General features: G+C 52.9%; 1 protein-coding gene across 4 annotated transcripts in view; it reads right to left on the minus strand.

Moving 5' to 3' along the window:
• LOC133359535 (uncharacterized) overlaps positions 1 to 14,451 on the minus strand; it is a 68,556-nt gene that overhangs the window by 37,276 nt on the left and 16,829 nt on the right. For 3 of the 4 annotated variants that reach the window (XM_061577966.1, XM_061577964.1, XM_061577965.1), the window contains exons 6-10: positions 13,568 to 13,675; positions 12,639 to 12,737; positions 11,884 to 11,970; positions 10,099 to 10,266; positions 8,509 to 8,703 (exon numbers count right to left, since the gene is read on the minus strand). In XM_061577966.1, coding sequence (XP_061433950.1) covers positions 8,509 to 8,703; positions 10,099 to 10,266; positions 11,884 to 11,970; positions 12,639 to 12,737; positions 13,568 to 13,675 — 657 coding nt within the window. The remainder of the gene's footprint in view (positions 1 to 8,508; positions 8,704 to 10,098; positions 10,267 to 11,883; positions 11,971 to 12,638; positions 12,738 to 13,567; positions 13,676 to 14,451) is intronic. The other variant, XM_061577967.1, reaches the window with a different exon arrangement.

A 14,451-nucleotide genomic window follows, 5' to 3' on the forward strand; every position in this document is an offset into this window, starting at 1 on the left:
CTTCACACAAGAAGGGTTCACAAGTGACGTAATCAAATCTACCCCTCTATTGAAGGAACGATACTGGAGTATTTCTCTACAAATGTAGGGCTGTTACAGAGGGGTTGTTTGTGTAGGGCTGTTTGCATAGGGGCTAACGGATAACAAACACAGTGGGCGGGGACTCCGTGAGCACACGGGGTGGTGCTCGCAACGACGTCCGTACTGGACGGCGTGAGGGGGGTTTCGATCCTCTAGGGGGGTATAAAAAGGGTTGAGCCAGAGAGCTCGGGGCTCAGTCTTAGTGTAGTTAAGGGAAGAGAGAAGACCGGCCAGATAGGCCCTGGACTCCCCCTGGGACGCCGCCCTTGTAAGGGCAGTGCAGGCTGGAGCCAGTGGCGTGGTCCCGGAACCAGAGTTAGACCTCTGGGATTCCGGGTACCGTAGCCCGACTGACCAGTGTCGGGCCAGACAGCCTCCCCTAGCCCGTTAGCGGAGGACTCGGCTAGGAAGGCTAGCTAGGGGTGAATTCCCAGTTGTACGGGTGAGGGGGCCGATACATCCCTCCAGTGCTGTAAGACATTGTGCAAATAAATACGTGTGCCTTACCACGTTGTCCACGCGTCTTCAAGAGTACTTCATCTGGCGTCAGAAGAACTAAGAACATGGACACGCGCCAATCAGCTCGAGCCAGGGAACAGCAAACGGAAGACGCCGCCGAAATTGTCGAGCCCGAGATGGCTCAACAAGATAACGTGCAGCCGGGGCAAGACGCGTTCTTACCGGAGCGTCGCCATGAAGAAGAGCAGCGGACAGACGACCTGAGGCTGGCTCACGAGAGGCTGGCGGAACTGCTCTACGCCGCTGCCGCTACGCTCGAGAACATCACACGGCTGGGGGCTGGTGGTCTACCGCGGGGCGAGGGGAGCCGGCGTCCAGAGCGCCTTCCCGCCATTTCGGAAGATTCAAATTTTGAATTTCCCGCCATCGACGCGGCGACCGCTAGGGGCGTGGCCAACCTCAACCTGGGGTCCGACATCAGCCGTGCTGGGGCTGCCGCATCTACGACGGAGGAGGGCGCGTCATCAAGGCTGCGACAGGCGATACCATCTGCCGTTCGCGCCGAGACACAGCCGAGTCGGGGAGACAGCAGCCCACGGGACTCCACGGCAACCGCTGCGCTGCACCAAAGGCTGCCCCCGCTTAAAGAATTCGTGGGCGCAGAGGGCGACTGGGGCGGCTTTCAAAGACGCTTCCTCGCCCACCAAGAAATGGCCAAATGGACAGACGCTGAAGCTCTCAGCGCCCTGCCGGCGCTCCTTGACGGCGACGCGCTTGCCGCCCTAACATCGGCGCCGAAGGAAAGGCGCTCTACGCTGCCGATGGCGCTGCAGCTGCTGGCCGGAGTCTACGGGCCTTCCGCGGAGTGTAGGCAGCAGTTCTACGATCGCCAGCGGGGCGCGAAGGAGTCGCCGCTGGCTTACAGGACAAGCCTCCTGGCATTGGCCAAGACAGCCTTTCCTCGCATGGACGAGGACGGGGTCGACGCCATGGTAACCGAGAAAATCCTCCTGCTAGCAGACGACCTGGACATCGCCGTCGTGGCACAGGAGGATTCTGAGATGACTTCTCTACAAGCGGCGCGACTCCTCCACGCACACTTGCTGTCGCAGCGGAGGAAGGCCAGCAGGGCAGCGGCTGGGCATGCGGTGGCGGCAGCCACCCTTCCGGCGGAGGAGGTCTTCGCCGTCAACCATCGTCGACAGCAGGGGACGGGAGCGCGGCTGGCCCGGGATGGGTCGAGCCGCTTCGGCCGCCAGTCATCGCCGCCGCCGCTTCCGCGCTGCTTTAACTGCGGCGTCCGGGGCCATGTCGCCTCGGGGTGCCGCTCTCCTCGACAGCGTGGGACGACGCCTCGCCAGGACGCCGGGCCTCCTCCTCCTCCCAAGCTTCATCAACATGATCCGGCGAGTCGCGACACCACACATGTTCGGCCAACACACACACCTGTCGCACACTCTCGCATCGTAACGAATGGGGGGACGACGTCGCAGCGCGACGGGCCGGCGCGTACCACTGTGGGGACTCGAATCGAGCCCGGGCAGTGGTCCGCGTTGGCCCATCGCGTTGTCGGGGTCGTCGGCCGTCGTGGGACTTATTGACGGGGTCGAGGTACGCATCCTGGTTGACACGGGGGCATCGGCGACCATTATTTCCGATTTGATTTACAACATTTTGCCTGTCAAAAGCCGTCCCTTGCTACCAGTTGATGTCCCATTCTACGCGGCGAATGGGGGCTCCCTGGGTGTTATTGGGCAAATTCGAGCGCAAATTTGTATCGGGGATATCAAATTATCAGGCCCGATTTTTGTTTCCTCCTCGCTGGCGGTTCCGTGCCTGCTGGGGACGGACTTCTTGGGTAGAATGCCGATCCGTATTTTAATAGACCAGGGATGCATTGAGCTCCCGTCGGGACGGCGCATGGCATTTTTACCCTCCCCTTCTGTGATTCGGAAGGCGTGCGTAACTATACCTGCGTCCGTCATCGAAACCGTTCGTGTGCCGCCGGGGGCTCAGATGTTGGTACCCCTAAAACTTCGTCGGCCCTTCGCGGAGGGTGTCGGGGCCCAGGGAATACTGTTAGGACCGTCTAGGGCCGGGGTTAGTGGGCCGCATTTGCGTCCGGCCCTGACCGTTGTGAGGGGAGATGGGGATCCTTTCATCGCGGTCCTCAATGTGGGATCGCAACCTGTTGTGGTTCCTCGAGGGACGGTGCTTGCGCACGCGACGCCGATGCCCTGCGAGGAACCGGTTGCGAATCAGGTCGGCACCGCCACCCGACTGCACCCACATTCGGACAGCGATGACGGGTGGCTCGACGCGCTTTGTGCGGGATCGACGGACCTGTCGAATTCAGAGCGCCAACAGCTTAGATCGCTACTGCAGGAATTTTCCGACGTTTTTAGTCGGAATAAATACGATTTGGGTTGCACAAATCTGCTGCGTCACCATATTGACACGGGTGACAGCGCGCCAATTCGCCAAAATCCGTTTCGGCTAAGTCCCGCCGAAAAGGACCATGTCAAATTGGCTGTGGATGACATGTTAGCCGCCGACATTATTTCTCCCTTTACCAGCCCTTGGGGAGCGCCGATCGTCCTGGTTAAGAAGCAGGACGGCTCGTTGCGGTTTTGCGTTGATTTTCGGCGCCTTAACAAAATCTCGGTTGCCGACGCATACCCGCTCCCACGGATGGACGAATCGCTGGACGCCTTGGCGGGAGCGCGATTCTTCTCCACGCTGGATTTACTTTCGGGATTCTGGCAGCTTCCTCTGGACGATGAATCAAAACCCAAAACTGCTTTCCGTACACCGCACGGCCTGTTCCAATTCAACCGGTTGCCGATGGGCTTACATTCAGCGCCGGCAACCTTCCAACGTTTGATGGAATTGGTTTTGGCTGGATTGCAATGGGAGTCGTGCCTGATTTATTTGGATGATGTTATTGTCTTCGCTAAAACTTTTGACGAACATCTCCAGAGGTTGCGGGCGGTTTTCCTAAAGATGCGGGCTGCTAATTTGAAGTTCAAGCCCCAAAAGTGTCATTTATTACGCGATTCCGTGCGTTATTTGGGCCACATCGTAGGGCGCTCGGGTATTGCTACCGATCCCGCCAAAACGCAGTGTGTCAGCTCCTGGCCGACTCCCACCACGGTGGGGGAGGTCAGGAGTTTCGTCGGCTTCGCGTCATATTACAGACGGTTCGTCGCCGACTTTGCAACAATTGCCAAACCCCTACATGCATTAACATCAAAGGGGGTTCGGTTCCACTGGGGCCAAGAGGAGGAGGCTGCTTTTTGCTCCCTTCGGGACGCCTTGGTTAAAGCTCCTCCCCTGATCTACCCTGATTTTTCAAAGCCGTTCTTGCTCGACACCGATGCGAGCAACACGGGTATTGGGGGCGTGCTTTCCCAGGTGGTTGACGGCGTCGAACGGGTGGTTGCGTACGGCAGTCGGGTGTTGTCTCAAGCAGAGCAAAGATATTGTGTTACCCGCAGAGAACTGTTGGCAATCGTTTATTTCGTCCAACAATATCGCCCATATCTGTACGGTCGGCGTTTCACCGTCCGCACAGATCATGCGGCACTGCAGTACGCCCTGCGAGTTCAACAACCATCGGGACAATTGTCCCGATGGTTGGAGATCCTCCAGGATTTTGACTTTGATACCACGTACCGTAAGGGCGTTCGCCACACCAACGCGGACGCTCTGTCGCGCATACCAACCACCCCGGAATGCGCGTGCCTCCTGGGGTCGGGACGTTGCAAACCAGCAGGGGACGTGTCGGTTCCGGGCCTTGCGGCCGCCGCCGACGGCGGGACAGTTGTTCTGAGTTCCATTGAACAACAAGGGAAAGATTCCCTGTTGGGGTTGCACATCCAGGAATGGGGGCGCCTCCAGATGGAGGATACCTCCCTCCTCGCGTTGCGTCGTCGCGCCGGGGAGGCAGGGCGGGGATCGGGTGATGCCGACGCATGGGAAATGCACGCGGGGTTGCTGTTGCACTGGGACGGGAAATCCCACCGACACCGGCTGGTGGTCCCTTCGGGCTTACGGGGTAGGGTGGTGTGGGCTGCTCATGAGCGCCTCCTCCACCTGGGTACCCAAAAGACCCTCGCCTTGCTCCAGCGTGATTTCTTTTGGCAAGGAATGACAAGGGATGTCCCTGATCTGTTGGCTTCATGCCCGAGGTGTGCACAGCGGAAACCACCAGCGCGAGAATCTAACCCGCCCTTGCAGTCTATCAGGGTCTCCAGAGTAAACGAACTTGTCGCGCTGGATATTCTGGGCCCATTCCCCGCCACCCCTAGGGGAAACAGATACTTGTTAACCGGGGTCGAGTATTTTACGCGCTGGCCTATGGCCTGGCCCCTGGCCAATCAGTCGGCAGCAGCCATCGTCGACGCCTTTGTCCAAGGCTATGTCATGGACAAAGGTGCCCCGGAACGGCTGCTGACCGACCAGGGTAGAAATTTTTCCGGAAAACTCCTCCAACAGGTTTGTGAGCTCCTAGGAACGAAAAAGGTTCGTACTTCCCCCTATCACCCGCAAACTGACGGGATGGTCGAGCGGTTGCATCGTACCATCTCGTCTATGCTATCACAGCAGGTTTCGGACTCACAGACGGATTGGGACTTGAAAATCCAAGGGGTCTTGGCAGCATACAGATTGGCCCCCCATGCTGCAACGGGATTTTCGCCATTCTTCCTCATGTATGGGCGCGACCCTGACCCACCCATTCGGGCGCAGCTGCAGATCCCCACACCACTAGGAAAAACTAAACTAATTGACCATGTCAAATTTAACCTTGAAAAATTGGCGGAGGCACGGGATGCTGCCATGTTAAATTCGGAACAGCGTCAAAAAGCTAACGAGCGCCTCAGACTGGGTCGCGCGCACGTGCTGCAGTGGAAGCCGGGGGACAGAGCATGGCTGCACTGCCCCCAGGTACCGCTCGCAACATCCCCTAAACTGGCGCGGCCGTGGAGGGGGCCCGTGGAAGTGGTCGAGGTTCTGCGGCCTCAGTGTGTCCGCATCAAATGGGGGAAGCGCCGGTGGTTTGTGCACCCCTCGAGGCTAAAACCATTCGTTGCGGTGCGAGGCCCCACTCCACACACGCATGGCCGAACATGTGGGGGGTCGGCCGACTCAGGGGATCCGTCCTCACTGCCCTCGCCTGACGCGTCGCCGGCTGTCCCGCCCACAGGTGCACCGGGACTGACGAGCTCGCACCCACCTGCTGCTGCAAGGGACGCCGAGGTTCCCGCGACGTCAGACGCGGACTCTATACAAAACGAACAACCGCCACCGGCGGGTTCGCCACCTGGGATTGCCCCGTGTGACGGGCCTGCAGCAAGGACACGCGCAAAAATGCGCAGACTCTTATAATGCATTGGACGAACATTTTTTTTTTCTTCTTCTCTCTTACGTACGGTTGCGTGGTGCTGCGTCGGTGGGGAGCTCCTAACACATTTTTTTGTTGTGTTGCATGTGTGCTGCGAGTTCCCTGCTTAACCTGTATATATGCGTCGCTCTTACGGTATTCGTATTTATTCAGGGGGGGTGCGTCGGATTGTTCCCTTCGGGGTTGTGGGTTTTGTTGTTGTCATTGTTGTTGTTGTTGTCGTTGTTGCTGTTGGTTCCTTCATGTTAGCGTTAAAAACGTTTTTTTAAGGCACACGCGGGTATCCAGGGGTTAAATAGCCTTTATTAAAGTTGTTGCAGCCGGGACGGCTGCGAGCTGTACAGGGGGGGGTGATGTAGGGCTGTTACAGAGGGGTTGTTTGTGTAGGGCTGTTTGCATAGGGGCTAACGGATAACAAACACAGTGGGCGGGGACTCCGTGAGCACACGGGGTGGTGCCCGCAACGACGTCCGTACTGGACGGCGTGAGGGGGGTTTCGATCCTCTAGGGGGGTATAAAAAGGGTTGAGCCAGAGAGCTCGGGGCTCAGTCTTAGTGTAGTTAAGGGAAGAGAGAAGACCGGCCAGATAGGCCCTGGACTCCCCCTGGGACGCCGCCCTTGTAAGGGCAGTGCAGGCTGGAGCCAGTGGCGTGGTCCCGGAACCAGAGTTAGACCTCTGGGATTCCGGGTACCGTAGCCCGACTGACCAGTGTCGGGCCAGACAGCCTCCCCTAGCCCGTTAGCGGAGGACTCGGCTAGGAAGGCTAGCTAGGGGTGAATTCCCAGTTGTACGGGTGAGGGGGCCGATACATCCCTCCAGTGCTGTAAGACATTGTGCAAATAAATACGTGTGCCTTACCACGTTGTCCACGCGTCTTCAAGAGTACTTCACAAATATGGCTGTCGTTTCATGAAGCTGGTTGTAATTACTGGCATAACGTCATGGTTCCCAGATTGTAAATTTTGTGGATTTGCTCTCCAACACAACCCATGTGCTTTACTAGTGCACTACACTAAATACTATACACTAGTGCTGTACTAGTGACTAATCACACGTTCTGTTTACGTGACAAACATTAATAATTGGCTGTGTCGGGTGGTGGCAGGTTTAACAACACATTTATAGATTTATGCAATCTCACCCAAACAAACCTCAAATATGCAAGGGCCACGGAGCTATGTCGCTCATTTTTAGACGCGACCTGGTCACAAATGATAGCTCAGTGGAGGGGCTTATCATCTTCATCACCATTACATGGACATTTATAGCAGCAGCCAAATCCTCTATACGCGTGGTGATGTTGATTCTTAATGTGGAGGGAAAAACGGGAGGTAGACCAGGAGAAAAAAATCCCCACGACTAGTAAGAGAGACACGCAGACTCCAAATATCAAATCTACCCCTCTATTGAAGGAAAGATACTGGAGTATTTCTCTACAAATATGGCTGTCGTTTCATGAAGCTGGTTGTAATTACTGGCATAACGTCATGGTTCCCAGATTGTAAATGTTGTGGATTTGCTCTCCAACACAACCCATGTGCTGTACTAGTGCACTACACTATACACTACACTATATACTAGTGCTGTACTAGTGACTAATCAGCACGTTCTGTTTACGTGACAAACTTTACTAATTGGCTGTGTCAGGTGGTGGTGGGTTTAACAACACATTTATATATTTACGCCGTCTAACCCGAAAAAACCTCGAATATGCAAGGGCCACTGAGCTATGTCGCTCATTTTCAGACTCGACCTGGTCACAAATGATAGCTCAGCGGAGGGGCTTATCATCCTCATCATTGCTACGTGTAAATTTATAGCAGTGTAATAAAGGACTCTCTCTCAGATGTCGATCTCCGTTGTCCTTTATTGGGTTCGTAGAATCTCCGTACCACGGCGTCTCGCTCAGGCCCGCGTCCCGCTCGACGATCTCTCCACAGCCCTCGGCTGCTCCGTTATGCAGTCTCCCCGCTTCTCCAATATGCAGTCTCACTGCTCCCCCGTCAGGCAATCCTTGCAGCCACACCGCTGCCCCGCTATCTAGCGTCACTGCTGCCCCTTCCACAGCTAGCCTCTCACTGCCCCGTTAGCTCTCTTCGTCTGACACCGATGGCCGTCGGTGTCGATGTCTCCCACCGCGTGGCAACCGCGCCACACTCTCCGTCTTGCCCAGCGTGGCCTCCTCCTGTTTCACTCCGTCTCAACTCCCCCTTCCCCTTCCGGTTCTCTCCCTAAATCCTCTCCCCCCACGTGACCCTAACTCCACCCACTCCCCACGTGACCCAGACTCCACCCCCCCTCAATCCTTGCTCGCATTACAGCAGTAGCCAAATACTCTAAGTGCTTGGTGATGTTGATTCTAAATGTGGAGGGAAAAATGGGAGGTAGACCAGGAGAAAAAGTATCCCAAAGACTACAGTGAGAGAGACACCCAGACTCCAAATATACAGCAGGCATCAGTGTTGAGATCGAACCCACGGCCTCCTGCATACCAAGCGAGGTAGTTAACATTGTGCAGGCATTGTACACGTGTTTTACACGCGAGTGGTTGAACGCCACTCACCGACATATTCATTATCATTCAGACGATGTCCGTTAGGGTCGGCCGCACCGCGTTGGTCTCCATCGGGACCACCGGGCTGCGTCGTGGTTTGTGATTCCCTTTGATCCGCATCGGACTCTGAGGCTGATGGCTTTCCATCGAGCAGACGTCCAGCGGAGCCGGAGTCGTCTTGACGTCGGCCAGAGGTGGGAGTGACTGATCAAGGTGGGTGGGAAAAATAAAATGCAACATGTCAAAGTCAAGGTGGGTGCGCTACTGCGGAGGAGGAGGAGGCTCGTTAAGGACACTGCTGCTGCTGCTGTGGCCGTGCCAGGCTGGGTGCACAGTTGAGGATGCTCACTTTTGGTTTGGGGGGGGCGAGTTGGGAGGACATTCGGATAAAACGCAGCGAGTTGGCACAGAAGGGGCACAGGCGGTGGTGGTGATGGTGCATCTGCCAGTAGCCATCTCAGTCAACCCATGTTACCTGCTAGGTCTGTCCCGTCACCTAATGACAGCAGCAGCAGCGAGAGCGTTTGACCCGCTCACGTTGTAGGATCAAAGTTCACCTAGCCTGGCACAAATGCCGCGTTGACGTCACCGCCGCTTCCTATTTGAAACTATTTTTGTATTAGCAGGTAAGGTCTACCGAGTTTAAAACGTATTAGGCTTTCGCGACCAATATCATCCACAATACAGCTTTTTTTGGGTTAGATCGCGTAAATATATGAATGTGTCGTTAAACCCGCCACCATCCGACACAGCCAATCAGTGAGGTTTGTCATGTAAACAGAACATGCCAATTCGTTACTAGTACTGCACTAACCGGTGTGTTGGAGAGTAAATCCAGAACATTAACAATCCGAGTACGAATTTTCACCAGTAATTACAATCATCTGAATTAGGCGACAGCCAGATTTGTGGAGAAATCCTCCTGTTTCGTTCCTTCCTCCCCCACCGCACGTCGCTCAAGAAGGGTTCACAAGTGACGCCATCAAATCTACCCCTCTATTTAAGGAACGAAATGGGAGGATTTCTTTACAAATCTGCTGTCGCCTGATGAAATGTTGTGGATTTGCTCTCCAACACAACTGGTGTGCTGTACTAGTGCACTACACTATACACTACACTATACACTAGTGCTGTACTAGTGACTAATCACACGTTCTGTTTACGTGACAACCTTTACTTATTGGCTGTGTCAGGTGGTGGCGGGTTTAACGACACATTTATATATTTAAGCGATCTAACCCAAACAGTCCTATATTATGCAAGGCCCACTCAGCTATGTTGCTCATTTTCAGACGCGACCTGGTCGCAAATGAGAGCTCAACGAAGTGGCTTATCATCATTACGTGGAAATGTATTGCAGTAGGTAAAACCTCTAAACGCGTGGTGATGTTCATTCAAAATGTGTAGGAAAAAAACGGAGGTGGACCCGGTGAAAAATCCACGCGACGACGAGGAGAGAGCCATTTAGCGTCCAAATATACAGCAGGCATCAGGGTCGGGATCGAACCCACGGTCTCCTGCATACAGGGCGAGGTAGTTAACATGTCGCAGGCGTTACACACGCGTGTTGTTACACGCGAGTGGTTGAACGCCACTCACCGCCATCTTGAGGATTATTCATAGGCTGTTCGCCGCGGTCGACCCCTCCGTGTTGTCCTCCATCGGGACCATCGGGCTGCGTCGTGGTTTGCGATTCCAATGAATCTGCATCGGACTCTGAGGCTGACGGCTTTCCGTCGAGCAGATGCCCAGCGGAGCCGGAGGCGTCTTGATGCCGGCCAGAGGTGGGAGTGACGGATCGAGGTGGGTGGGAAAAGGAAAATGCAACATGTCAAAGTCAAGGTGGGTGCGCCACTGCGGAGGAGGAGGAGGCTCGTGAAGGACGCTACTACTGCTGCTGCTGGGGCCGTGCCAGGCTAGGTGCATGGTTGAGGACACTTACTTTGGGTTTTGGGGGAGCGAGTTGGGAGGGTATTCCAATAAAACGCATCGAGTTGGCACAGTACTCAGAATGTAAATGTTGTGGATTTGCTCTCCAACACAACCGGTGTGCTGTACTAGTGCACTACACTAGTGCACTACACTATACACTAGTGCTGTACTAGTGACTAATCACACGTTCTGTTTACGTGACAACCTTTACTAATTGGCTGTGTCAGGTGGTGGCAGGTTTAACGTCACAGCATTCATATATACTCTTTGGTTCTTTCGGTAAAGTCACGTGGGTAGAAATAAAATAAAACAAATCACGACGTTTCGATCACAACACAAGCGACCTTCATCAGGTGGCACCGATACAGCAGGACAACCGCTGACATAGGAGAAAGAGCTGTGACGACAAGAGTTTATAAAGGGTTTTGGTGGGCTCAACCCAAAGGTAAGTGGACGGAGCTAGAGAAAGAAGACAGGGGAGAGGCAATGGGTGGGGGAGAGGGGAGTGGGCATAGGTGATCGGTGGAAGATAGAGAGAAGCTGTGTTAGTGAATTGAAGCGGCCATGTTAGTGATACCCTATCCCGTTAATACAAGGGCATCTAACAGGGCAACACAACTCAGAGAATCGGACGGCAACAGCACAAACGGCAGACAGGATGGAACTATGACAGAGATTTCCGACCACCCTGGTTAATAACGTCCTTCCAATGGTTGCTCAGCTTATATCATGTACAAATATTTGAAGGTAGCCCGACAGATATATAAACCCAGATATATGAACCCAAATATAAACTTCAGATATATAAACACAGATATTATTTCAACCGAGAAGATGGGTGATGCACAGGTGGTGTTCCGAATGGCTGAGAAAAAACGACAGGCCCACTCTCACTAGCTACAGCATCCCCCATCAGAGAATGAGGAGGCTTATCGCTCGGAGGTTCGGAGAGCCGTGCCCGCGATCACAAATCACTCATTAACTCTATCAAAAAAGTAATTTGCATCACCACAGCTCTCATTATCCTTAGGGGAAAGAAAGGTGATCCGATCTCCGACCCCCAGGAATATATTTTCAGAATTTTTGAGCTTTTCGGTGAGGTCGTGTAGGAGGGGAAATCCTTCAGCCTGGAAGACATCAGGGGTAAAATGGGGATGACCCTGCTGAGTGTGCCGTGCCGCAAATACTTGAAGAAGTAGTCACCGCCTGTTGAGGAATTAACTAAGGCAATCCAGAGTCTAATACCAGGAAAAGTACAGGGCAGAGATGATCTCCCACGTAAAATACTGAGAGAGGGTGGAGTTTGTGTCCAGACTTCCCCATATGAGATCGTAATAACAAGGTGTTGTACATGCAGACGTTTTGGAGTTTGAAAAAGACACGCATCAGTACTTGCAGGGCGCCCAGTGTTTTGTTTGTAGTCATTCTGCATGATTTGCTGTTCATTTTTACCTGCAAAAGGTCCATCCTCAGAGTTTTCATTCTCAAGCAGAGGCGATGCAGTCGGGTCCTGTTGATCAGAGCTACCCGGCTCCCCGTCTAGAGGTTGAACGAGAGAAGAAAACAAATCAAATTAATGTAGGCAAAATGTTTAAAAAGGGTGTGCAGCCCGGATATTGTCCGTTCACAACACCGAGGAAGTTTGGCATACTTCATTTTTACGATAAAGGAAACAATGTTTTATCTTACCAGGTAAGGCCCCACTGAGCTATGTGACCTGGCTATCACAAATGATAGCAGCTCAACAAAGTGGCTGATTACCATCATCATTAACGCGTAGATATGTATAGCAGCAGCCAAATTGTCTTCAATGCGTGACGTCGATTCGAAATGTAGAGGAGAAACACGGAGAACCAGGAGAAAAATCCACGCGACCACAAGGAGAGAGACATGCAGGCTCCAAATATAGAGCAGGCGTCAGTGTCGGGATCGAACCCATGACCTCCTGTAAATCAGGCGAGTGACCTCCTGTACACCAGGCGAGGGAGTTAACATCTCCTAGCCACTGTGGTGCCCTATAGTGGCGAACGGCGGCTGTTGTTGTTTGGTGAGAGGAGTGGGAGCCTGAGGACACGCAGCTCGGTAAGTGTTACATTTTTATAACTTCAGCATATTTTATTTTGAAATCTTAATTCGTATCTATTAGGGTTTTTTTGGCCATCAATTCAAAATGATCAAAATGTTAAGAATATGGATTTGCTGTTCACCTTGACCTGTGGATGGCCCAGCCTCATGGTGTTGTGTGTTATTCTCAAGCAGAGGCGATGCAGTCAAGTCGGGCTGATCATAGTGACCACGCTCCTTTTCTAGAAGTTGAACGAGAGAAGAAAAACAACAATCAAATGAATGCAGTAAAAATGTTAAAAAGGGGTGTGCAGCCCGAATATTGCCCATTCGCACCACCGAGGATGTTTGGCATACTTCATTTTTACTGAAACTAAACTCTTTTTTATTTTACCGGGTAAAGCTCCACTGGGCTACGTGACCTGGCTATCACAAATGACAGGGGCTTAACAAAGTAGCTGATTACCATCATCACCATCGCCTAAGTATGTATCGCAGAAGCCCAATACTCTTAAATGCGTGACGTTGATTCTAAATGTGGAGAGAAAAATCCACGCGACTACCACGTGAGACAGAGACGCTTCTGAACTATTTTTTCAGAAGCGACCTGGCCATCATAAGTAATAGCAGCTCAACCACGTGGGCTGATCCACCATCGTGGAGACATTTATAGCAGCAGCAGCCAAGTCCAGTGGTGGTCACATTCTGTCACGCTTTTACCTGCTACCGGTGAAAAAATTACTAGCGCCATCTGCGGGAACAGAAGAGCTTTGTAGATAATTAGATTTCCTCCAGTATATATCTAAATGAATAACTTGGTTCTGAACTTTATGACCTCATGCCCCCTTACTGGACCATGAGTGAATAAAGAGCTTTAAGGCTCTTGGGATTTGCTCTTCCAGAATTAAAATAAATATTCTGATTTTCAACTGTCTGACGCCGTGGACAAACTGCACAGGAGCCAATGAAGAGCTTCACGGATCTTGGGATTATCTCCTCCTCCAGTGTGTGCAGAAATAAAGATTCTAGTTTCCAGGTGCAATGCGAAAAGTAAAAATGCGTGCTACGTTACCCCATGGAAATTTCCCCCGTTTCTTCTTGTAAATGAACACAGCAGCAGCAGCAGCGACAATCAGAAGCAGCAGAACCACCGGCACCGCAATGCCCGCTCTATTGCCTCCTGTTTGAAAAGAGAAGCACGCAGGGTTGTGTGTGTGTCTGTGTGTGTTACTGTCTCTCTGTGTCTCTGTGTGTTTGTCTGTATGTGTCTGTGTGTATGTCTGTGTATTTGTCTATGTATGTTGATGATCTGGTAATTGCTGCTCACTCAGAGGAGGAGTTGGAGGCGCTGCTGCTGAACCTGAAGTGTCCCACTAAGAGGTGGGGTCTTACCATCAGCCCCACCAAAACTAAGTATGAGTATTTTGTGTGATGGAGCAGTTGTGGAAAGAGTGGAGAGTTTCCCATGTCTGAGCAGTGTGCTTATGACCAGCTGCTGTTTGCACAGCAGAGGTCTCACTCTGAATCAGTCGGGCGGCATTATCTTTTTATCGGCTGTGCAATGCTGTGTGGAAGCTACCTGGTCTGTCACTGCGCATGAAGCTTCAGGTCTTCTCGGCCACAGTCATGCCCTCCCTTCTCTATGCTTGTTAAACGTGGACCCCTCTAATGGAACATCTGCACAGGTTAGAAACATTTAGGCTGACCTGCCTGCGATCTATCTTGGGTTTAACCAGGCTGGATTGTGTGAGGAGCTCACAAAACCTCGAAAGATCTGGACAAATTCCCATCAGTGAGCTCCTCCGGCAGGCAAGGCTGCGTTGGCTGGGTCATATAACCCGCATGCTCAGCCACTGCATGCCCAAACAGCTTTTGTTCGGCCGGATAGAGGGGACTAACCGGGCGCGGCATGGGCTAGAGAAGAGATGGAGTGATGTGGTACAGGAGGACGTGGAG

The sequence above is a fragment of the Lethenteron reissneri genome, chromosome 65 (assembly GCF_015708825.2).
Source record: "Lethenteron reissneri isolate LAM-NWPU_2019-01 chromosome 65, ASM1570882v1, whole genome shotgun sequence".
Taxonomy (NCBI): Eukaryota; Metazoa; Chordata; class Hyperoartia; order Petromyzontiformes; family Petromyzontidae; genus Lethenteron; species Lethenteron reissneri.